General features: G+C 40.3%; 2 protein-coding genes across 2 annotated transcripts; both read left to right on the plus strand.

Moving 5' to 3' along the window:
- Positions 1-1,170: 1,170 nt before the first annotated feature.
- Positions 1,171-8,896, plus strand: LOC148155840 (uncharacterized). Its single transcript, XM_088011940.1, has 9 exons — positions 1,171-2,569; positions 2,822-3,058; positions 3,140-3,327; positions 3,483-3,603; positions 3,920-4,070; positions 4,199-4,338; positions 5,024-5,170; positions 5,453-5,563; positions 6,764-8,896. The coding sequence occupies exons 1-9, from the start codon at positions 2,533-2,535 to the stop codon at positions 7,021-7,023; spliced, it is 1,392 nt and encodes a 463-aa protein (XP_087868066.1). The 5' UTR covers positions 1,171-2,532; the 3' UTR covers positions 7,024-8,896.
- On the plus strand, positions 7,628-15,275 carry LOC148155841 (uncharacterized). The gene is made up of 7 exons (XM_088012131.1): positions 7,628-7,634; positions 8,882-9,130; positions 9,318-9,488; positions 11,653-11,787; positions 12,437-12,652; positions 14,707-14,885; positions 15,162-15,275. The coding sequence occupies exons 1-7, from the start codon at positions 7,628-7,630 to the stop codon at positions 15,273-15,275; spliced, it is 1,071 nt and encodes a 356-aa protein (XP_087868257.1).
- Positions 15,276-18,012: the final 2,737 nt, after the last annotated feature.

The following is an 18,012-nucleotide window of genomic DNA, read 5'->3' on the forward strand; positions in this document are numbered from 1 at the left end:
TGTAACACATGCGATTCAGTGTGAGCTTTGTCTCCCAGGCTGGTTTTGTGTGTCTGGCTCTCTGTACCTCTGTCCTGAAGGTTTGTTGTTTGTCCTTTTGTTTGGTTGTTTTTCATAAACCTAAATTGAAAAAAAAAACAATCTTATCCATTAAATTATACCATGACATTGGTGCCAAATACAGACACAAAAAAGCATAGAAATATATCAAAATATTTTTAATCTTTTCATATTTCTCCATTTCCATGATTTCTGTTTTTGTCCTGTAGGATTTTATTGTCCTGAAGGGACGGGATTTGCCCTGAGAAGTTGTCCAGAAGGAACCTACGGTCCAGATCCTGGTTATTGGTCTGTCTCCCAGTGCAGACAATGCGACGGAGGCCATTACTGTTCTTCCAGAAATGCCACAGCTGTCACTGGACCGTGCCAGGAAGGATATTACTGTTCACATGGAAACGTCTCTCCACAGCCTCTTTCACAGGCTGCAGGTAAACAAATGTCTTTACACAAATGCTCTGCAAAATCACACATTTACTGTAACTGATCCCAGATGTTGTTTTGCTAATGTCTTTGTCAATTTGGTAGTGATTATCTATTAGTGCTCTGTTTGAGACATGTCTCTTGCCAGAAGGAGGACCTTGTCCTGTTGGACACTACTGTCCTCAGGCCACCATCCATCCTCAGCCCTGTCCACCTGGAACATTCTCCAACATCACCAGAGTGGCCTCCGAGGTTACGTTCACTCTGCATGTGATTCTCTTATCCTCTTTGCAATGACAAAGCTTTCATTACTTTTACAAAAAATAAGAGGCACAGAGGCAAAAAGTAAAAGTTTTAGACCCAAATCAAAACATAGCAGCATCATACTATGTGAAAACCTTTCTTTAGCTTTTCTTCAGCTTTTACTTAAAAGCACACCTAGATTTTCTTCCACTTTATAACTACTGTATTTTTCGGACTATAAACCGCTACTTTTTTCCCCAGCGGCTTACAGCCCGGTGCGGCTTTTCTGTGGATTTTTCTTCCACCACCAGGGGGCTCTTTAGCAGGAAGTGAATCACTGGAGGTCAAAATTGAAAATCAAGGAAGAAAGCCCTAATTTTCATTTACAACAAGCACATGCTAGCAACAGGCATGACGGAGAAATTAGAAACTACAGAAGAAGTTCATATGATGCAGCTTTTAAGTTGAGGGCTGGGTCCTTATGGGAAACCGAGAGCGGCGAAGATACCAGCAGCTTATATGCGTTTCCATTTTTTTCCCTTAAAAGTATATATGGTGCGGAAAATACGGTATTTACAACCTTATTATGTTGATTATAACATGAAGCCTCAATAAAATACATTAAGGCTGCTGGTGCTATGAGTCGAAGCGTTATGAATATTTTCTCAATGCGTTGTATAAAGTTATCAGAAAAGTTACTCCTAGAGTTTTGGTCTGAACTAAAACAGGCTCTTTATCTTCTTATAGGAAGATTGTCAGCCATGTTTCCCAGGTCACTACTGTGACTCAGCGGGGCTCTCGGCACCTTCGGGAAAATGCTGGGAAGGCTTTTTCTGTGTGGAGGGTGCAGATCGTCCTGACCCTCCTCTTAAGGATGACCGTGGAGGTCCATGCCCAAAAGGTGCTCAAGTTCTCTTGGGATATCAGCTTTATTCTTCTTTTTTTTTTTTTAAAGTGGCTAACAGATTAGCCTGGGGAGGAAATGAGCTACTGAGGGAATAATACAAATGTGGTCATAATTAGGTCAGGTCTATATTGTTGCTCAAGCAGGAAACCTCAACACAAAACTATGTTTTTAAGACATTTAACAAGGAGCACATACAGGGATTTCTAAACAAGCGATTGTGTTTTTTATTTGCATAACCTGAAAGGAAGCTCAGCGTACAAGTAAACAACAGCCTCTTTCAAGCTTGGCATGCCAAACAGAAGCAGCTGGTCTGACGGGATCAGAAACCAAACCCTGTTTCTTGTGGATTGTGTGTGTCTCTGTTTCATGGCACTTGTCTGCACTAGCAGGTTATTACTGTTCAGAGGGTTCTGCAGCTCCTCAGCGCTGCCCCCCGGGAACCATCAGCACAGAAGACGGCCAAGCCAGCTGCAGTGTCTGTCCCCAGGGGTATGCTTGCTTATCAAGACTCACACGGTCTCCACGAACTGTAAGCTGACACAGATTTTCACAGGCATACACAGCAGAAGGTGCAGGACCTGTAAATATTCCTGTGGCGCGTGTAAGGAGTCTGCTTTTGATGGTTTTGAACACAAGTCATTTGTAGTTTAGCTGTGTTTTTCCTATTAGTTCTGCGTAACGAACAGGAGCACAGGACAGTCATCACTCATTGCATTCAGCAGACGCCAACAACTAAATTATTATTTTTCCCGTTTTGCCTGGACAGATTTTATTGCCCTGGCAAAAGTACCACATCTCTGCTGGGCAGTTTTGAGTGTCCGCCGGGTCATTACTGCCCGACCGGAACCCGGTCCAAATACCAGTTCCCGTGTCCAGCTGGAAGTTTCAATCCTCGCACTCGGATGACAAAACCCCTGGACTGCCTGCCATGCCCTCCAGGTCACTCATCATTTACAGCTAATGATTAATTAAAGATTCAGCAGTTGACCCAGGGTCACGTTTTTGTCAATGATCATTACTGTAATTACAAACTCTGCTGTTAAAATAGTCCACTTCAGAGTGGGTTATTAAAATGTCTAGATTTATGTATTTTTGGCCGTAGGTTCACAACGCTTTTTATTTTATTCCAGGATATATTTCCAGCGGCATAGAAATGATATTTTGGCTTCTCTTATTTTTTCTTCCAAACAGGCTCATTCTGTGCGACTCCTGGCAAAGACGTCGCATCCGGCCTGTGTGATGCAGGTTACTACTGTGTCTCTGGTGCTCGTTCGCCCACACCAGAGGACGGAGGGATGACGGGTGATAGATGTCCTGAAGGACATTACTGCTCTCAAGGCTCCTCGGCTCCGCTTCCCTGTCCTGCAGGGCATTACAGCAACAAGAGCAGAAACAGTCATATCTCTGACTGCCTACCTTGTCCTCCAGGTCGGAACTAATTTGAATTATTTGGCAGTAATCCTAAGAAGCTGCGTCAGTGGCTGCCTAACAAATGTTTCTGTTTTGTAGGTTTTCTGTGTGTCAGCAGAGGGCTCTCTTTCCCTCCCCATGTCTGTCCAGCAGGCTTTTACTGTCCAGGCACAGAAAACGGCAGCCTGCACAACTCTATGACCTGCTCACCAGGAAGCAAGTGCCCACCTGGATCTGATAGACAGGTGCCCTGTTTGCCTGGGACATATCAGAATTTGCCGGGTCAGGTGAGGAGGAAAATGTTTTTAGGTTTTTTTGCCATATTTCAGAATGAAAAACAACTTAACAGCATGCGTTAAATAATCTAAAGCCCAGAAAATCATAATAAGCATATTAAGTGGATGTACATTCAATAGTTTTCTTCTATATTACTTCTTTACAGGCAGACTGTATTGAATGTCCTGCAGGATTTTTCTGTCCTGGCGTGGTCAGCGCAGACGTTGACCAGGTGACTGGAACTTCCACCCCTGTTCCTTGTCCTAAAGGACATTACTGCCCACCTGGTGAGCTACGGTGCATGGGATATGACAACACATTCATGACAAATGTACAGCCTCATTGCATTGCAACGTCACCGATAAATGTGACACAGGTTGTGTCGCGTTTGACCTCTGTGAGATTGCTTGTCTGAATACCGCAGAGTGCTTTGCTGAACTTGTTTTATTTGCACTCCTCAATGAATGACTGTGGCGCTGAACTGCTTTCCAATTATGCAAATGGTTATTACGGAGCATAATTCGGATAGGCACGGTCATCATGAAACGTTCTTTGATGTTCAGCCCTCAGCCATCTGTAGATTCAATACATGTTTATCTACAGGAACCCAGACTGGTGTGGCGTTCCCATGCCCAGCTGGCACTTTCAGCAGCCAGATGGGATTGTCCAATAAGTCCGATTGTGAGCCCTGCCCCCCTGGGAGATATTGCAGTTCTTCAGGCCTGGCTACTCCCTCAGGGTTCTGCTCTCCTGGGTAAATAAACACTCTGATGTTTGCAGAAAGATTGAAAGCTCTCTCTGTTTGATTCGATCTTGCTTCTCCATTGTTTGTCCACATATTACCTCAGTTTAGCTCTGCTGTAATGACCTCTCTCTCCTTAGTTACCTCTGTGTCCAAGGTTCTCTTTCGGCCCAGCCAGAGGAGGGTCCAACAGGACGGCGGTGCTCTGCAGGGTCCTACTGCCCACAGAGCACAAGCTACATGGTTCCTTGCCCTGCAGGCACCTTTAGCTCCATAGATGGTGACAGTAAACCTTCATAAAAAAAAAAAGCTGATACATTACATACATAATTATGAAAAATAAATAGTCAACTATGGCACTCCAAACAGTCATTGCATTAAAAATTGTTTAGCCTGTCAGTTCATATATCTAAGTAAAAAGGAAAAACTATTGGTAAAAAGAAGAATCATTGAACTACAGAGATGTATTTAAATTCTGAAGAAAAATGAATTGTATAAAAAATTCATAATGCTTTAATAAAATTATTTTGAAAAAAGTAACTTATGTTTATCTAATATCTCACTGAGGGAAAAAACCACATGACAGATTTAAGTCATTTGAGGTACTCTTCATCAAATGCCCCAATAGAAATATGATTTTTAATAAAAAGTTAGTTATATTAATTTGATAACTCGCCGAAAACCAAATTCAATTTGGTACATTGAATACAGTAAAAATAAATAAGAAATAATTACTGATTGATGGAAAAAAACAATAACCTGAATGAAGACTTTTAAATATTTTGTTGCCTGATCTATTGTGTGTTTTTTAAAATGATTCAAATGCCACTTGCTTTTTTTTCCCCCACAATGGGACAAATTTTTGTACTGAAAGCAAGAAGCCTGGATATATTTGAGATTACAGCATCATACCATACCTTATTTCTTCTTTCAATCACTAGTTTCCTTGTCTTGTTCAATATTAGGTGCAGTGTCTATAGAGGCATGTCAGCCCTGTTTGCCTGGCCACTACTGCGCTAAGCCTGGAGCATCTTCCCCGTCTGGACCGTGCAATCCTGGTTTCTACTGCAGAGAGGGATCACAAGCTGCATCGCCTTTGAGAAATATGACTGGTAGCATTTCATTCACGACTTGACCTGTAAATAATGTTAATAAATGCATTGCAACTTTCTGAGCAGGGCTTTTGTAAAACACCTTCAAAGCGAAATTTCATTTTTTGGTATTTTTCTTGCACCTTTAAGATTTTTCTAATAATCTTAATAGTTTTAGTAGTTTTTTTTTTTCTCATTTCTTTTTTTTTTTTTTTACAAAGGTTGGTAAATATTTTAGTCTGTTGGATAACTTGCTAACAAAGCCAGTAAAGGCATCCAATAAAGTTGTACTGTCTGTTCCAGGTGAAGTGAAATCTTCAGCCAGATTTGATGGCGATTCAGTCCATGGGGACGTGTGTCCTGCGGGACACTACTGTCCAAAAGGCAGCGCAAAGCCAAGCCCTTGTCCTCCAGGTAGAAAGACTGGATGAACAGACAGAGCTGATGAGGAAAAAATATTAACATTTAAAGTCAGCCGCTTACATAAAGGAACTAGTGTACTAGGTCAAAAATCTTACCAAATACTTTTGATCTAGTTTAGTCTGGTGCAAATATCTTACAGCACTTGAAATAAGACGGAAATAACTTACAAGTGACATTTCAGCAAGAAATGGGAGCCTGTTTTAAGTCAGTAATTTCTTAATATTGATGAAAAGTATTAATTCAATTGGCAGAATCACTTATAACATGGGGGAAAATGTCTTGATATAAGTGAAACAATCTGCCAATTGAACTAAGCCTTTTTTTAAGCATTTAAAGCAATATTTCACTTTTTTTTAAAAATCACCCGAAGTTGTTTTTTTAAAAGACAACTTTCTTTTAAACTTGAAATCTGCTGCTGGGTTTTTTACCAGCTCAAATCTAAGAGAGAGATTTTATAGTCTGATGAGTCAAGAATGTTGTCATTGGGCTTAAGTGACAAAATATTCATGTAAAAAGACACTGCACCACTGAACATGATACTGCTTCATATTGATTTATTTTATTTTAATTTGCTCAAGAGGTATTGGTGGAAAGTAGATGGAATGAAGGTGAAGGATGAAATCACCTCTAATTATTCAAGTTCACCTCAAATCAACAGGTGGCAAGTTTTAGACAAAATAAATTTCACCTCTACAGGACAAGGATTTAAAACACGAACTAGTTTTTAGACCGACATTAATCATCAGGAGCTTTTTATAACATTTATGATTACACTGCGTGTTCATGAACTCCTGACAAGACCTGTGGGTGTTTTATCTTTTGCTAAGACTGCGTTGTTGACGAGGCTCCCACAGAAACGGTTTGTCACGCCCCCGCATGAGCAATGCTCCTGACCTCACACATTTCTTCAATAGGTACGGCGAAGGGCTATAATTCCCCCAGGAGGAATGTGTGACAGGTTAATGTATCTACAACATTATGGAGAGATGTAAAACCTAATGGGAGTCCAAATAAAGTTGTCAGAATGGTCAGATAGGTACTTAATTAGGTGAATAAATGGAGCAGTGGAGCACATATGGCAATTATCCCATACCCTTTCAAGTCTGCATAGATATATGTGTGTATGTGACAAAAGGGAGCAGGACTGTGAATCATTTTTGCATGTAGGGGTCATTTATCTTCTCTGAATAGGTACTTTCTTGGGGAGGACTGCTGCTCACTCCGAGGACGATTGTGAAGCTTGCCAGCGAGGGTTCTACTGCCCGTCATGGGCTCAGACGTCGGTGGACCTCATCTGTCCCCCGGGATGGTTCTGTCCAACAGGATCGCCGTCTGGACATCAGCCAGGTGTAATTCACAACATCGTACAAATCATATCTACGAAAAAAAAAAAAAAAAAAATCTCTTCTGTGAGTCGCAGTTTCCAGGCAATTAGAAGGAAATATTCGTAGGAGGCAGTTGTTCAATAAGAGCGTAAAGAATGACTCATGAGCTCCTTTTTGAAATGATTCACGGTGGACGAACTGTATAAAGGAAGCAGTAACCAAACAGAACGAGCTCTAATGTGAAGTAGAGAATATTAGAAAAGCTGTCAAATTTAATAACAGGTAGCATAATTATTGTAGCCATAAATAGCTCATGCTCACTAAACTGATATAGCAGTCAAATTATAAAATATCATAAAACATTTACTATAATTTGTCTAATTAGAAAGAAATTCTGTCCACAATACTTATTAACGTGGAGTTGATAACTGGATTCAACCCAATTAGAAAAACAAAAAGGATAGCTGATGTATGTAAAGCTGGACGACTTAAATAATTGATTTAATTTCTTTCTATTGAATTCAAGCTGATTGCATCCACGTCTCCTGCATGTGCATGTAGTGACAGAGAACTGTAACTTGCGTTGTGATGCTGAAAGCAGTTGGGCACAATATCGCAACACCAACACCGTGAGTGAAACAATGACTGGGGCAGCCTACTATATAAGGTACTCGGGGACCACTTCTTTATTTTTACACATCCACATTTGTAGAGTACGGAAGAAGTCGGGATGAGTGGTAACCCTAACAGTAGTATCTATGCGGTGCGCCTTATATATGGAAAAAAGTTCTCACCATATAACTTTTTTTTTTTTTTTTTCCAAAATGTAGCCACTGTGGAAGCAAAATAACAATCTGGGGTTTTTATGTCTGATTATTTCACAGAAAACCAGTGCCCACCTGGCTATGCTTGTCCAGCTGGAAGTGCAGAGCCAGAGATCTGCAGTCCAGGCTCATTTCAGGCTTTGTCTGGACAGTCAGTTTGTGATAGCTGTCCACCTGGTAAATTAAGTGTTCAAATGTATTTATCTGCTCTAAATTTGTACATAGTTTTTTTCATTTTGAGTTAGTTTTTTTTTTTTCAGGTTTTTACTGCCTGGAAGGCTCTGCTGTTCCTTCTCCATGTCCGGTGGGTTATGTCAGTCGATTAGCTGACAGGATGTCCCTGAGCCACTGCTCTCCTTGCCCCTCTGGCTACTTTTGTAACAGTGATGCTCTGACAGAACCGTCTGGACTCTGCAGCCCAGGTCTGTCAGCTCACAAGCTGTGTATCAACAAACCTAGCTAATAAAAGTTATTTTTGTGCAAGAACATTTTGTGGGTTCAAGTTAGAGTGATAAATACTTGGTAAACGTAAGTAAAAATGAATGAGAGAATTCAGTGAAAATGTAGGATCATCTATAGGTGCTGCATCCATGATAGCAGACTGTACAAGAAATAAAATTATAGAAACTTAATAGTTCTGAAACCATAAGTCTATATCATGAAAGTCGGACTCCACTATCACTTGAGTCTTATCACTTTTATTGCCCAACATGATAAAAGTAGATTTTCGCTAATTTGTCATAAACAAACTAGATGTATAACTGGTAAGACAAATTATCTCAAGAAGCAGAAGAGAAAGTTAAAAGTTGTAATAAAGGAGATAACATAAAGGACTCTTTAGATATCTATTTTGGCTTTGGAATATCCCTCAACTATAAACGTATCAAGCCTGAGCAGAGACTGAATATAAATTGAAATTTAAAGATAAAAAAAAAAAGCAGCGTTAAAGTTGTAGATCTATCTTCAAACGCAGGGGAAATTAGGTGTGAATATGTTTAGAAAAGAAAGTGTGTGTAGAAAATATTTTGTTGCAATCAGATCAGGTTAAAATCTTACTGGATGTATTTTATGATTAAAGTTTAACATCATGTGTTCATTTCTTTCTGCAAAACACTTTTTGCTCGTGTGGTAAAATTTAAAAATATTTCAGTAATCCTTAGGGGGATATTTGTCCGTATTTTCTACTACAGGACATTTTTGTTCCCAGGGTTCCACCGAGTCTTCACCTGTCTCCCAGCCGTATGGGGACGTTTGTCCTTTGGGACACTTCTGTCCTCAGGGAAGTGGGTCACCCAAACCTTGTCCTGTTGGCAGTTTTCTTCCAGAACCTGGAGCTTTATCCGTCTCTCAATGCCGCCCTTGCCCTCCAGGGAAATACTGCCTTATTCCTGGAGCCTCACAACCCTCAGGTGGGGAACTTGTGTTATTCTGACTCTCTATTCCTGCATTGTGTCAAGTGTGAAACATTCTTTTTCCTTTTTATTTTTTTTTTTCAAGGCTTTAATCAAATAATTACAAGAAACAAACACATATTTATGGGTTTAATGACAGATTGTTTAATCCCATCTCTTCTGAATTGATGCCTCTTTGTGCTAGGTTTATGTCACGCCGGTTTCTTCTGTGCTGGTGGTGCTGATAGCCCCACACCGCGAGCAAACTCTTCCATGTCAAAATGTCTTGTGGAAATCCTGGACTCTTACTCGGTGGAAATAGACTTGGTCTTGTGGATGTACAACCTGTCCTGCTCCAACTTTTCCTCTAGATCTGGTATTGTTTTGCATTTCTTAACATTTAAGTAGTGCAGTGAATGTTTCTCTGCTTAGTAGGACATTTTACAACATTTTCTGTTCAGTTGTTTTATAGTCATTTATACATACAAATTAGAGAAACAGGGCAGCACAGTGGCACATTGGAAGCACTGCTGACTTTTAGGATTCTGGTTCTACCTGGGTATGATCTTCCAGTGCATGCATTGGTTCTCTCCTGGTACTCCCACAATTCAAAACATGACTATTAGGTCACTTAGTTCTTAAGTATGTGTGTTAACATACGTGGTCGTTTGCCTTGTAGTGGACGTCAGGATGCATCTCGCCAAATGTTTTTGCAGCCCTCTAAAAAAAACGATGGATGGATGGAAAAGATCCAAACTGCAGATTGAACGAAGGCTCATAAAGGGAGAATTATAGTAGAGATTTATCCATCGAGGAGGAAGTCAAGAGAAATGTTGGTAGAGGGCCGTCTTGTAGAAATAAAACATGCTGACCCAGAGATTTAAAAGCGTTCTCTATTGAGCTCAGTTTTAATTGATAGCTTAAGTGAAAATTCTGCTATGAATTTAGTATGATTTATAATTTTTGCTCTGGTTCTTAGCTGTATCATTACTCTGACGTGTAATGTCGTGCAACACAACTCGCTCTTCTCCAACAACTGTTATCAAAATGCTTTATCATAGGAAGCTCTGCATTGGTTGTAGGAAAAATAGTGGTATTGATCTAAAGCAATTAAAACACACTCTTTCCTACAGCCATTCTGTGTTTTAGTGATGCGGATTTAGTTACACCACATTGATGTAACTAGTTGTCATGTGACTCAAACTCTAGACGTCCATAATAACATGGCTAATTCTCTTTATGCCATGTTTTGATCTGAAAAGTTACTTTAAGCTAATGCTACACACACAGTTAAAAGGAAAGTTAAAATACAAACATGGCTCATAGGGCTCATTCATTTGGCTTTGGTATTGAGAAGAACATTTGGTAACGTGTGATAATTGATAATGTTTTATCAAAACGATCCTTAGAGCTCTGACCTTGTGACTGATAGAGGTTCGAACAGTAAAATCCATGGTAAAATGTCAAATTTCTTATCCGAGAAACTTTACACTTCTACAAAACTATTGTTTCTATGTCTTGCCAATGAACAGCCACACATTTGTTTAGCATATTCCTGTTATAAAATGTGCTACATAAGTAGAATTGACTACAAAAATATCTATTTTTTGGCTAGAACAAAATGCATTGTTTATGTCATTCTGCTGTTACATACACATTTTTCAAATATTACAGGAAGTTTTTGTTTTAGAGAGGCTTATCACAAGTGGCTCTGTTTTGTGTCATTAGTGGACATTATGTAAAATTGACTTTTTTGAGCTTTATATCATATTGGGATGTTATTTGTTCCAAAACAAAACAAGATATTTGGGTTTTTGATTTGATTGAGATGCGAGCGTTACTGACGGTGAAAAGACATTCCTCCTGACTTGATTGTTTTTGACCTGGTGCGGTGTATTTTTGCAAATGGTATTCAGACCACTGAGCAGCCTTGTGAGCTATTTTTTTTTATTTCAAATTATCACTCTCAATTTACACTGCTCAAAAAAATAAAGGGAACACTCAAATAACACGTCCTAGATCTGAATGAATGAAATATTCTCATTGAATACTTTGTTCTGTACAAAGTTGAATGTGCTGACAACAAAATCACACAAAAATCATCAATGGAAATCAAATTTATTAACCAATGGAGGCCTGGATTTGGAGCCACACACAAAATTAAAGTGAAATGTTCCCTTTATTTTTTTGAGCAGTATATTTTGTCTGGACAAAGAGACAGTTTTGGCAAATATGTAAAAAAAATGTATTTTTTCTGAAAGTTGCCTACTGCAACTCCTGAATGGCTGCCACAAGAGATTCATAGGGTTTTCTTAAACATGCACGAATAAGTCAAAGCAACATTCCTGGTAGGTTTTTGCTGAGGGAATGACATTATAACATGTAGTACAGCTAAAAAAAAAAAGAGTCTATTTTGCATTACTCCCCATTGCCCCCCTCCCTGTAAGAAACAGACAGCTGTTTCTGTTTGTGTACTGTCCGTTTGATAAAAGATGTAAAACCAGCAGTTTTTTAGCTTTGTCTGCCGTGTTCAGCTGCAGGGGGAAACACTACCTGGATCAAAGTAGCCGCGATGCCTCTGGCAGATTCTGATCACAATGCGAATCGCTCAGCAGAACATCTCAAAAGTCCACATTATGCATGTTCCACCTACCGAGGAGATATATGTCCTAAGGGTGAGTAAATCCTGACAGTGAAAGTGTGATATAATATGACTTTATCCCCTCTGCCATGGACGTTTTCATCTTATGACATTGTCACTATAGTTGCTGTAACATGTAAGTACTTTCAAATGCATGTGTCTAAGATTCGAGCATTTTTAAATATTTGGAAAAAATAAAAAATAAATGTGGTGACAGAACATTTTACAGTAGTTGTAGAAAGTGTTTACATGCACTTTCTGTGATTAAGCGATCTTTGCTGTCAATCAAAGCAGCAGAAGATGCTGATGGTTATGCAAAGTGAGCTGCCTCCTCTATTCGACGCGCCTCACTTTCCAAGTGTCCTCATATGAAGAAGTGAAAGTCTGAATGTCATTTTGTGACCTCCATCTTCAAAAGAAGCCTGGTGGTGGTGACGATGTGCATGAAGGCACTGTAAAGTAGTTGCTCATATCAGCCCATAAAAGAACAAATTCACATTTCTGCAGCAAAGTAATTAGCTCCTCTGAATTGTCAAAGAAGCTCTCTGGTAGATGGAAAAGAAAAGATTCAGTATTTATGCCTGTGTGCGGGGCGAGCAATGCGTAAAAGAATCCAAAGAATCCTCCTCCTATTTTACAGCAGTTGAATAGTTTTACTGACAGCTTTTGTTGTTGTTTTTCAGGTTTCTATTGTCCTTTGGGAACCGCTTATCCTAAGCTCTGTGATGTCGGATTTTACTGTAACCAGACGGGTCTAACGGCACCAGCAGGGCCGTGCCTGGGTGGCTATTTCTGTCCCTGGGGGTCCTCAGACGCTTACGTCAACCCGTGCCCCTCTGGACATTACTGCCCAGTTGGAACGCCTCTTCCCAAGCCATGCCCCCTAGGAACCATTAAAAGTGAGACATTTTGGAATATAGTTGACATTTCTAAATTACTTTGGTAAGTCTTCTCTGAAGAAAACTGCTTGTAAAACAATGTTTGAACATGTGTGTAATCCCTATCCGTCCTGAGTTGGAAATAGTGAGCGTTCAGACACAAACCGGAGCCGAGATAAACAGGACCCAATCCTCTTCTGCTATCATTGTCAGTTTTGTTCCCCCTGTTGTCCTCAAATGAACTGGATGTCTGTCTTTGTGGGTCACTGATGTGGAAAAATATGAAAACATCCACTGAAGCAGGGTTTTTTTTCACCTCCCTTGGGCGCTTATAAATAATTATTGTCGCAAAATGGTTTAATCGTGTAATTATATTCTCGTCTCGCTGCAGACAACTAGAAGCTCATTAATGTGTGCCGTAGCTTCTTTGTGTGGCTGTGAATTAGAAACTGATGAGGGAGCAGGTACTTTGTAGTTTGCATTAAAATTACATTTTTATCTGTTTTAATGCTTTAATTATTTAATCTCACATACTGATTTGATATTGTTTTTTTAAATATCCAAAAAAGTAAACAGTGCTGCGTGTTCTTTCCTCTCTTTAATGTGGGCAAGGTGAACTTGTTTTATAACAAATCATGGCCGTCTGTGCTTATCAACTGGGGATCTGTTTTCAAAAATCTTATTTAGTTTTGCCAATGTATTCAAAGCTTCATGGGCATTTTAACACCTGTTTACCACATATGACAAGTAGTGGAAAGACGTTTTACCTTCATGAGGGTTTAGAAAAACATCTCCTTCGATCCAATTGAAGTCAATTTGTGTGGACTCGTCTTTTGGTCTCTTTAAATATTGTAGTAGATGTAGTAGTCAATAAAATGTTTGATTCTCTATGAGATAGATGTCTGGAGGCTAATACTTGATCAACGGTTTCCCCCAGAAAACTTGCTAAGCCTGGTGGGTGGGGCGCTTGGCAGTCATTCATCCAGCGTGTTTTTGAGTTAAAAAATGTTTAAAATTGACAGAAAGTTTGAAAATATCACTTGATAATTATGTGTTATTGAAAGATTGGGAGATTAATACTTGAACACTAACTATGAAGCCTTAAAAACATGCAAATATTTTAAAAAGATTTTAAAAAAGTAAGCAATGCTCAGCCTGGTGGGGGCACAAGTAAAGCCTGGTGGCCCGCCAGGCCTATAATACACTTAGGAAAACCCTGCTTGATCCCTGCTAGGATTTTTTTTTATGTAACCGTAACATTTCTTTAAAACTAGGTCATCATACCCTCCATCTTTAAGTCTTTTTCATCTGTCCAAACTCTCTGCAGTGCTGTACATTTTTTAACAACTGGCTGTAAATGAGACTCCTTGAGGCTGAAGGGATGATAACTGTGGTATTGTCAGAATGTCATCCTATTACGAGGTTTTCTATTAGCCGTGGTTGTAAAAAGACTAAATTTATTTAATTCACAGATTGAAACTGATTCATTGCTGCATTCCAAGAAAAATGCAAGCTTAGAGATAAACTTGTACTCTTCAAGTACATGATTGCTCTTCAAGAGTGCACGCTTTGAATATGTTATCTATATATTAAACCAACATTTTGACTTCGGCTCAAAAGGATTATTGTGATAAACATGGCCTTCAAGTTTGATTTTGGCACAGTTTGGTGCACATTCACTACCCATGCCAAGGTCCTTCACCTTGATGATATAAAGAATATTCAAATCTTAAGTATTTTTTATGCAACATCAGTTTTGCAAGACCCAACGAACCTGTAAAGGTCTGGAAGTTTCTCCCATTCAGAAAATATACAAATGCCTTTTAAATCGTCTTTCTGGAGAACAATAAAGGCTGACATGGTGTGAAACAAGCTTTGAAATGTCAACAATTGATGTTTTGTGATGAAGGAAACCATTGTTATTTTGAGGTAAGATGGAAGCTGAATAGCAAGTGGTTTAATACACAAATCACATCTTGAAAAGGGATCTTTGAAAGACTTAATTATGCGTAACTGTGTTAATTTCTTGCTTAACATTTTCTTCTGCTGGTATGTTTATTGTGTGTTAACCCCAGGTTTCCTCGGTGGATCCACAGTGGAGACATGTCAGCCGTGTCCTCCGGGTCACTACTGCAATCAAAGAGGCGGGACTGAGCCAAGCGGCCACTGTGTGGAGGGCTACTATTGTCCTGAAGGACAGACCTCTCAGAGACCACAACCTCATGTCTGCTCACTTGGACATTATTGTGAGAAGGTCAGCCATGCTCCATTAGTCCTCAAGCTCTTGTCAGTCATCGCTCCTGAATTTTGTATGAGATTTCCTCACAGCAGAGTGCTCTGGTATGACAAGCACATTACTATATGCTGCAGTCAATTAATGTCGTCTCCCAGACTGGGTCAAGACTGTCTCAGTCTTCTCCTTGTGCTCTTGTCTGTCTCCACTCTTATCACTGCTCTGCAGTTATCACAGCTGATAGCTGCTGTTCCCCAGGTGTAAAGTCTTGTAAAATCATTTTAATTGTCATTTCAGGGCAGTGCAAGACAGACACCCTGCATTCCTGGCAGCTACCAGCACAGACGGGGCCGAGGGACCTGCGAAACGTGCCCTCCTGGCTTCTATTGTCAAGATCAGGGTAAATCATAGCTTCACACTTTTAGCGGATGAAGAACTGAATTTTGATTAGCCTTCTTTCATGTCGTTTTTAATGAGAGCAAAGGAAATGTTTCTTTGGGAATTCTGCACCAACACAGGAATGAGTCACCCGCTTCCCTGTGAAAGAGGACATTACTGCCCCTCTGCCTCAGCAAGTCAACGTCCCTGTCCATCAGGGACCTATGGAAACTTGTCAGGACTTGCAGAGCAGTCCCAGTGCACACCGTGCGACCCCGGCATGTACTGCAAAGGAGCAGGTAACATGGAGACATTCCTCAAAGTGTAAGGGAATTACACTGTGCAGAAAGCTTCCAGAAGTTCACAGCCATTCATCACCAGCATGAGTGTCATGTCATTTTGGGCTTTTTGTGATTTGTTTGAGATGCTTATTTTTCAGAGTGGAATGATAGAATAGATTCACTTGAAGACTTGCTTTACTCTAGTCAGTGATGCTGGATTTCCAGCCTTATGAAGTGTATGAAGATTTATCGTCAGAAACCGATCAGAATTTGGGTTTGATGGTCGAGACCTCGGCACAATTGACCTGGAACATTAGAATTGGCTTTTAAGAAATGAATAGCAAAGACTAACATAAACCTTTTGGGATCTTAACCGCATTCAAATGTGTGTGTTATGCACAGGATCTGAAACACTGCCAGAAAACCAACATTTTTGATTAAGGTCTACCAATGCTGATTTAGAGTGGACAAATATGCACAAAGAATTATGCCATAGGCTTGCTGAAGGCTATGAAAACAGCCTTTAAAGTTCATTGCCAATGTTGTAACATCCTCCCATTTTGGAAAAACACAGCTTCAAATGAATTGTTAAAAGCCTAAAACGAGTATGACATTGATCCGCACAGCGAATGTCTGCCAAATTCAAACAGACTTGTGGGATTTAAATTAAGTGCTAAAACGTCGGATTGATCTTGGTGCTGTACTGTTCCTGTATAACAAAACATTTAAATGTGCTTCCAGGTAGGACTTTCCCCAGTGGGCTTTGTGCTGAGGGGTACGTTTGTGTCGGCGGCGCCTTTGAGCATTCGCCATCAGACAGTCTGACAGGATTCCCATGTCCTCCTGGGCATTACTGCCCCATGGGGACTTCTGCACCAAAACCGTGCCCTAAAGGAACATACAGGTGCAAATTGAGTTGTATCTCTTCAACCTTTGAATATCTTTCCTTGGCACATACTATGTTATCTGCAAAATATGACTTGATGTGAAATTTAATTGATTTTTGAGGTTTTGAGAATGTGATAACCTAGATTTTTGCAAAGTTGTTTAAGTATTTACATTTCTTTCCAAGTTATCAACTTGTTAGTGAGGTTTCTTTTTACAAAGATACAAGCAAAAGTAGCAACCCTAATTTTCCTGCGCGTCATTATCAATGTGTGTTTTTAAAACGTTTTGTGACAGTGAGCAGAGTGGGCTTGGAGACATTTCTCAGTGTCAGAGCTGCAGTCCTGGTTTTTACTGTTCAGAACCTGGTCTCTCTTCAGTCTCCGGTCCCTGCCTCCCAGGTAAACATGATGCCTCCCAAACTTATTTACATTTTTTGCAAAGATGTGTAAAAAAAAAAAAAAAAAATTAAAATAAATGTGTCCACCAAAGCCCTGGATCCTCTCTTTTGCTCCCGTCTTGTCTGCTAACCCCACAGGTGCTCACTCTGCGTGGTGGCACCAAACGTTGTGTTGTTTTATTCCAAATGTTTTAATCTCATTTTTAAATCTTAAAGTTGTACAAATTTACACCCACCATAAGGTGCTGCAAATTAATATTCATAAGACACCTGATTCAGTTTGTTAAACTTTGTTTATGCCTCCAGGTTTCTACTGTCTAGAGGGTTCTCAGTCTGCTTCTCCAGGGTCAGGTGACTTTGCAGGTATTTGTCCAGCAGGCCACTACTGTCTGGAAGGCACCAGTGTTCCCTTACCCTGCCCAGCTGGTTTCTACCAGAATAATCCTGGAAGCAAAGACAAAGATGACTGTAAACCCTGCCCACCTGGTAATCCATAGCAAATTTTGCAAAACCTCCCATTTTAAGTGCTACGAATTGATTTTTTACAGTTCCCGTAATAATGCTTCCTCCAGGCTGGTTCCAGGATTTGCCGGGGCAGACAGAGTGTATTCCCTGCCCTGCGGGATTCCACTGCCAGCCTCTGAGTCCTGGTCCCACCAGAGGGACTTCTCTCGGAGTTTCCAGTCCTCTGCCCTGCCCAGCTGGACACATCTGTCCCAGAGACAGCCTGGACAATCAGCCTGTTCCGTGCCCTAAAGGAACCTACAGCTCCAGCCAGGGTCTTATCTCTACAGGTGGAAATCAGATTTTCCTTTATTAAGTTTTTATTAATTACATTCAGCAAATTACAGTTATCACACCCCAAGCACTTTTAACAGCACGTCCGCACTTTATGCTGATGAACTGCATGAGGTAGATAGGTAGGTTGTTTCGCTGTTTGGCAGCTGATGTCACAGCTGCTGGTCTCTTTCTTTGCAGGTCAGTGCTTAATGTGTCCGGCAGGCCATTTCTGCGGATCCGAAGGTTTGGTGGAGCCCTCAGGATCGTGTGCGGCAGGTTTTCTGTGTCTGATGGGTGCAAAGGTGCCAAATCCAAGCGACAACATGACGGGATCTCTCTGTCCGCCGGGGATATTCTGCCAACAGGGGCTTAGAGCAGGTAGATGGAATCTAATTGGGATGAATCGAGAACAAATAAAAAGTTG

The sequence above is a fragment of the Poecilia mexicana genome, unplaced genomic scaffold, assembly GCF_051168715.1.
Source record: "Poecilia mexicana isolate PSO_F unplaced genomic scaffold, ASM5116871v1 scaffold_13, whole genome shotgun sequence".
In the NCBI taxonomy this organism is placed as follows: Eukaryota; Metazoa; Chordata; class Actinopteri; order Cyprinodontiformes; family Poeciliidae; genus Poecilia; species Poecilia mexicana.

Coding starts and splice junctions, on each gene's coding strand:
- LOC148155841 (XM_088012131.1), top strand. Junction 9,489..11,652: donor CAACTTTTCCTCTAGATCTG/GTATTGTTTTGC, acceptor GTTCAGCTGCAG/GGGGAAACACTACCTGGATC. Junction 14,886..15,161: donor TTGGACATTATTGTGAGAAG/GTCAGCCATGCT, acceptor TTGTCATTTCAG/GGCAGTGCAAGACAGACACC.
- LOC148155840 (XM_088011940.1), top strand. CDS start 2,533: ATGACAAAACCCCTGGACTGCCTGCCATGCCCTCCAG. Junction 4,339..5,023: donor CACCTTTAGCTCCATAGATG/GTGACAGTAAAC, acceptor GTTCAATATTAG/GTGCAGTGTCTATAGAGGCA. Junction 5,171..5,452: donor GCCTTTGAGAAATATGACTG/GTAGCATTTCAT, acceptor TGTCTGTTCCAG/GTGAAGTGAAATCTTCAGCC.